Genomic DNA, 7006 nt, shown 5'->3' with positions numbered 1-7006 from the left:
TTTCACAGGATTCTTCCCATCTTATAGATGAATTCGGTCACATCTGAACCATCTCACTGTGTAATTTTCACTTTAGATGTAATTTCTTTAGACTCTAATATTCAGCCTAATTTGGGTGGAGAAGACATAGAAATATATTTGTACAATAACAGAACTTTCCCGGGATCAGATTGGGGTTGTGATCCAGGGTATTAGATATATTTACAACCACAATTATTTTTCCTTTGGGGATGTGACCTACCGGCAGACGAGGGGTTGTGCGATGGGGTCTCGTTTCACGCCCGGTTATGTAAACTTGTTACTGGGTCATTTCTAATCCCTCTTCATCGCTTCCTTCATTCTACTGATGGGTCACATCTCTTTCTATAAACCTTTTATTGATGATTTATTTCTCATTTGCTCAGTTACTGTTCATGAAGCTGAATGTTGTGTTCCGTGATTGACATTGACCCCGGGAGGTCTGGTGTTTAATCCGACCTATTCTCTCTCATTTCTAGATCTTACAATCACACAAGATCCTACAGACAAGATTGCATCATACATATTAGTTAGAAATGTGGATATTATCAGCTTTGCACAATTTGGTCGTGGTTGTCCCATAGGTCAGTATCGGGGGATCATAAAGATCAGAATTTTAGATGTGGACTTTAATACATGGCATGTCACCTGCAGAGAGAGGTTTCTGGCTGCCCTGAAGATATCCTTACTGTCGACTAGAGGAAGATCAGACGGACGTTTCAGAAGGAATGTAGTAAAAAGAAAAGGACAGGAGATTAGATGAGAAAAATGCTAAAACTACTGAGAATATGGCTGAATTTCTATTTTATCTCATCACCTCATGTAGTGAAGTCCGAGCCTCCGTTATGATGATATTATGCCGGCATTGGTTCATTTTCCATATAAAACGTATTTTTTTCTCATTTTTTGCCTCACCAATGTGTTAATAAGTCAGCTATCACAGGTGGAGCAGCCGTCTACACGAGGACGACCACCTCACTACTACTCCCATCAGATTGTGCCTGCCCTGCACACCTCCACCAGGGGGCAGAGTCCCTCATTCTTCCCTGTTTCTTAGCACCAGGACTTCACAGTGTGGATACGGGCAGATTACTCTGCATAGAAAAGAAGCACAGAGGGGAAGAAATCTCCATAAATCTCATCCACTTTGCTATAACTGTAAGGCTTTGTTCACATTATGTTTTCTTAATTTTTTATGCAAATTTTAGCTTTTACTGTCCCATCAAAGTCTATGAGATGTGAGAATTCTCCTGCACACGGCTCGGTCTGTGTCCTCAGTGTTTTGTGGAATACCTCGGATTTTGCAGGATGCAGCCGGTCACGTCTCAGCATTTTCCAGTGTTTTTCACCAATAGAAAGCAATGGGTGGTGCAAAAACGCTGAAAAGACGCAGGGATCAGGTTTTGGTGGTAAAATCTGATGAGGTTTGAGGCTATGTGCCCACGTCAGCGTTTATTAACTGATACAAGACCGGACTTCTTCCCAGAAAAGGCGCGGGGTTTTTTCTGCGCGTTTTTGATGTGTTTTTTTTCTGCGTGACTTCTGGACTCCTAGGAACCAGCTAAAAACAAGGACAGAAGCGGAAAATAATGAACATGCTGCGGTTTTAGCTGCTAAGCGTTTCCTTTGCGGAAAAAAAACATCAATTGGCACAAAAGGCCAAAAAGCATTTAAATTAATGGGATGCTTCTTTTAAGCGTTTCTGCAGCGTCTGATCCAGCACAAACGCTTCAAAAACGCTTACAAAAAAACGCAACGTGAGCACAAAGCCGAAATAAAAAATGTATGCACTAAACTTTATCAGCATGCACAAGAGACAAATGTACAAAAACACAGGAAAAAAAGCAACAAAAACTAAGCAAGACCTGATTTTTAAGCAATTTTATTACTGCCAGGAGAGCAGATTATGCCTGTGGAAAAAAACCCACTGTGTGAACATAGTCCAAGACGCTGCATTTATTATTCACCAAAAATACAATAGAAACTCCTCAAGGGCCACAGACGAAGAGCTGATTGGTGGAGGTGAGTCCTGTACGTAGAATTTGTACCTTTTATATATTTATGGTCTATACTTTCCATATGTCACAGACCCTGAGAATGAAGGGGCCACAGAGCTGATTTAGTGCTGCGTCCCCTCCTTGTTTACCCTGCACAGCGGCGCTCCGGACCCCCGATGTGCCCCCCATCCACTGCGGCCCTACTGCAGCTCCTGCACCGGGGGAGTCCAGAGCTCCGATGTGCAGGAGGCTGAACTAATGCTGCAGCCCCTTTATTCTCAGGATCGGTGGGGGTCCCGGGAGTCAGAGTGCTGACATATCCCAGCTATATACCAGCACTGTATCAGATAGGATTAACCCTTTACTGAATAACAACTACCAGTCTCAGGACAATTCACCCATTAATATTTAATCTCAGCCTCAGCTTCTTATTGTAACAGAGGCCCCATTATACACATAAATGATAACATGTAGGGGTTCAGTGAAGGAGGTGGTGAAGGTGTGTAAGTGTCTGATGGGGTCACACAGCTCATAGAAGGACAGACACCCGGCCTCATAGTCTAAGAAGACTCCAACTGTCGGACATGTTGGCTTTACACTGAGGGTTAATACATCTGAGTTGTGCCATACTTTATATTCTCCTTCATACATACCCAGACACCAAGATTTATCATTATATCCTATAACAGACTGTATTCCTTTCCTCTCTATACTGGGATAGGACAATCCGATGGCACAGTCTCCTATCTTGTCCCATTCTACCTCCCAGTATTGTCGCCCTGAGGAGAAGCCACATCTGCTTAACACCTGGAAGAAATTCACAAATGTTCCTGGGAATTTTGGTTTCTCCTGTAGTCCTGATTCTGTTGCCGTTTTCAGATCTTCTGATATCTTCACCCTTCTATGAGCAGTGTCCACATCCAGCAATATGTCTGGGACATGGACCCCGAGCTCTGATGTTACATTGGTGACAATATCCCTCATAGATCGGTGTAAGGTCAGTGAGATCAGAACCTCATCCAGATCCTCCTCAGATCTGACCTCTCCACCATCTACTCCTGTGTCCTCATCACCTCCATGACTACATACTGTAATGTCACTTTCTTTTAACAGTCTTATTGGGTCGGTGACACGACACATCTCCTCCACGTGACGCATCTTCCTGGACAGCTCTTCCTCCTGTATTTCCAGCTTCTTGATCAGATCAGATATCTGGGACACAATCTTCTCCTCCTGCCTGGTGACCTCACTCAGAGCTTTCTTTTCTGTCATTTTCAGTTGCTTCCTAATGGCCTTGAATATCTTCCTGACATTCTTCCTCTCATCGGAGGCTTTCTCCTGGATCTTCCACTTATGATATTGCAGATTCTGGACTCTTGTCTGAATTTCTGCTTTTTTTGGATTTAGTTCACTGTGATATTCCATCAGTTCCTTTTTCTTCTTCTCAGAAGCCTCATCTAGAAGTTCCACCTGGTGTCCTCGGTGTTTGCCAATTAGACAGCAAGACACACACAGACAAGCCGCGTCCTGCGGGCAGTAATACTCCAGAACCTTCTTGTGGTGGGAACATTTTTTGTTGGCAAAAAAGGTGGTGGGTTCAGTTAATATATGATCCGCTGTCTTATTGTGGGCTGTCAGGTGGTCATCACATAGGGAGGTTTCACACTGCAGACTGGATTTCACAGCCGGTACAGGAGACTTTGTACAATAAATACAGAAGATCCTGGTCTCCATATCAGGCTGAGTAGATGAGAAACGCTCCACTATGTTCTCCAACTTCAGGTTCTTTCCCAGGGCAGGACGCTCCGGATATTCCGCTCTGCAGTCAGGACAGGAATACCCTCCAGCCGCCTCCTGTGCATCCAGCACACTCACAATACACGAGCGGCAGAAGTTGTGTCCACATCTCAGGGATACGGGATCTGTGTAGAGGCTCAGGCAGATGGAGCAGTTCAGCTCATCCCTCAGCTCTGCAGAGGCCATTGTTGTGGGAAAGAGCAAGAACCTAAAGCTAAAAAGTTTCCTTATATAAGGGTGGAGGGTTTCGGAAAATAATTAACCTCCACATCCCTATGGTTGTGCTTACTTCTGATTAACACTTATGGAGACAGCAGTTAACGATCAGTCATGAGGATCTGGTGTAGGAATAGGAGTTGGAGTGACTCCACCTGTTCGTATTATAAAGAGGATCCTCCACCAGGATCAGATAGATGTAAGCAGAGAACTCACGAGACTTTATTTCATAGAAACAGGAGACCCTCACAAATGTTGAGATGGGTGAAGTGAAATTCATCTCCACCTCTTCCGCCCCATGTAGAAATCTAAAGTCCAGCAGATGGTCGCTGTATTTGGTTGATGATGGACTCAGATATCAGTGATATTTATCGTGAAAACATGGACTGCTGTTCACAGTATTCTGGATCCGATTTTCATCAGTGTTCAGTCAGTGTCAGTTTTTACCATTTGGCTTCACGAGTGATTTTCATGTAGCGGGTGGAGCAGTCGTCTAGACAAGGACAACCACCTCACTACTACTCCCATCAGATTGTGCCTGACCTGCACACCTCCACAGGGGGGAAGATTCCCTCATTCTTCACTGCTTCTTATCACCAGGACTTCACCATGGAGCCTCCGGCTTTCTCTTCTATTGCACAGTATTTTGGATCTGACTTTCATCAGTGTTCGATCAGTGTCAGTTTCTCCATCAGGCTCCATAAGTGATGTCCTATGTGACATGAATAATTACATTGCACGGCTCCTTCTGTCTATTGCAGGGTTAATCGCTCCGATGTCGTCCGTGTTTGGTCCAAGATTTTCATTGACACTTGTGTGGGTGATAGTGATCTGTGACTCGGAGCAAAATCATACAGGTCCACAAACGATAATAGGTACAGGGACTATTCAAGAAAACCACGGATAAAACACTGACGTGGAAAACTGACGTGTAAATGAGGTCTTAGAGATGGAAGACGTGTTATTTCCCAAAAACAAGATGAATATATCGATTCCCCTCCTTATTACTCCTGACATTGTGCACCGGCGCTCCTCGCTTCTCCTCGGACGCGATGGTGTAATCTCCCACCTGGAGAAAACCCCTTTGTGACAACAGGAGAACGTCCACCTACAAGTGTGAGCCAGTCACACAAGGATCATTACGGCATCTGTATACTTTACTCCCGTCTGTGTATAGACTCCATCTACATAAGAAGATGAAGAGGCTGTCCGGGCTTTTAGTCGCTCAATGTACACTGCGCGCTGTCAGGATTACCCGGTGCCGGGAGAAGGTGGTCATGTGACTCCAAGTATGTGATTTGCATACATATGCGGTCACCTGCGAGGTCTCGCTCAATAAACGTGACCTGAGTTACTCTGCGCACGTCTAGTCGGAAAGTGTCCGGAAATAGGTAAATGGCGTAGAGCGGTCACATGAATGTCTGCTCCCGGCACTGGGAAATCCTGACAGCGCGCAGTGCAGGGTTCACAAGTCTGCGGTCTAAGGCCACATTCACACGGTCAGTATTTTACATCAGTGTTTGTAGCCAAATCCAGAAGTGTGATAAATCCAGAAGTGGGGACGTGATTCTATTAGGCCGGGGTCACACTGGCAAGGAATACGGCCGAGTGAGAGGCGCTAAAAGCACGCATTACACACGGACCAATGATTCTCTATGGGGTCCCTCGCACCAACTGTATATTTCTCATCCGTATTCTACGCTCCGTGCCAATTGCAGCATGCTCGGACTGTCAGCGTATTACGGCCATAATACGCCAATGCAAGTCTATGGGTGCGCAAAAAATACGGATTACACACAGAACACACATGTGACCAGCGAGAAATACGCACCCGGTGTCTTTTAGCAAAGCCGGCAATTCAGTGCGCTATACAGTAAACTGACACTGACAGGTTTAATAAAGAAACGAAAGAATAGATATAGACACATAGAATACATATATATATATATATATATATATACACACGCATTCTATGTGTCTATATCTATTCTTTCATTTCTTTATTAAAACTGTCATAGGGCTCCATTATATGTCCATTTTGCAAGCCTGCGAGAAAATCTCTCCATACGGATTACATACGGATGCTGATATGCGCAAAATACGCGACCACACCTTGATTACGGATGACATACGGAGCACTGTTTAGGGGTCTGTCATCCGTATTACGCATGTAAAATACTGACCGTATTTTGCGCAGGTTAGTGTGACTCCGGCCTTAGACTTTTCCTCTGATTGTTCCCCTCCTGTTTTGGCTACAAACACTGATGTAAAATACTGACCAAATACTGACATTTGTGTTTTTCTTACATGCGTTTTTATCACGTTTTTGATGCTACAGTTTTTGTTTCTTTTTGCTCTGTCATGCTTTAACCCCTTAGAACCAGTTTTGACCTTCATGACCGGGCCAATTTTTACAATTCTGACCACTGTCCCTTTATGAGGACGTAACTCTGGAACGCTTCAATAGATCCCGGTGATTCTGAGACTGTTTTCTCGTGACATATTGGACTTCATGACAGTGGTAACATTTCTTCCATATGACTTGCATTTATTTGTGGAAAAAAACTAACCATCGCCCCAACGCTAAACCTAACCCCAACTGCAAAGAACGGAAAACAATATATATAAATATATATTTTATAATTTGTATGTAACTAAGGGGGAGATAAAGGGGGGTTTGATTTACTATTTTTTATTTTGATCACTATGATGGAGTCTATCACACTGATCAAAAGGAACCAACAGAAGTTTCCTATTCTTGCCAGGTACCGGCCGGCAGATCTGGGCGGGCGCTCTGTGCATGTGCCCGACTGTTTATCCCAGAAAGGAGACACCGGGCCGGGGGACGGATCAGGAGGACCTGGGGACGGCAGTGATCATGGTGAGTCATCATTTCTCTCTCCTCTGACAGGTGTATTCGCCGTTAGTCACTGAAAATCCGGCCCTGATCATGTTCTCCGGGGTCTCTGTTATCCCGG

General features: G+C 44.5%; 1 protein-coding gene across 1 annotated transcript; it reads right to left on the bottom strand.

Annotated features, from left to right (window-relative positions):
* Positions 1-1884: 1884 nt before the first annotated feature.
* LOC141050681 (E3 ubiquitin-protein ligase TRIM39-like) lies at positions 1885-5163 on the bottom strand. The gene has a single exon (XM_073547280.1). It carries the CDS (start codon positions 3996-3998, stop codon positions 2436-2438), a length of 1563 nt encoding a protein of 520 aa, XP_073403381.1. The 5' UTR covers positions 3999-5163; the 3' UTR covers positions 1885-2435.
* Between the last annotated feature and the right edge of the window lie 1843 nt (positions 5164-7006).

This window comes from Dendrobates tinctorius, unplaced genomic scaffold (assembly GCF_039654945.1).
Source record: "Dendrobates tinctorius isolate UK_male_01 unplaced genomic scaffold, ASM3965494v1 ptg000152l, whole genome shotgun sequence".
NCBI classification, from domain to species: domain Eukaryota; kingdom Metazoa; phylum Chordata; class Amphibia; order Anura; family Dendrobatidae; genus Dendrobates; species Dendrobates tinctorius.
Note: the sequence above shows the minus strand (reverse complement) of the source record. Positions and strands in the feature narration are given on the sequence as shown.

Excerpts from the sequence above, each read along its gene's own strand:
- LOC141050681 (XM_073547280.1), bottom strand. The coding sequence starts at position 3,998 with ATGGCCTCTGCAGAGCTGAGGGATGAGCTGAACTGCTCCATCTGCCTG.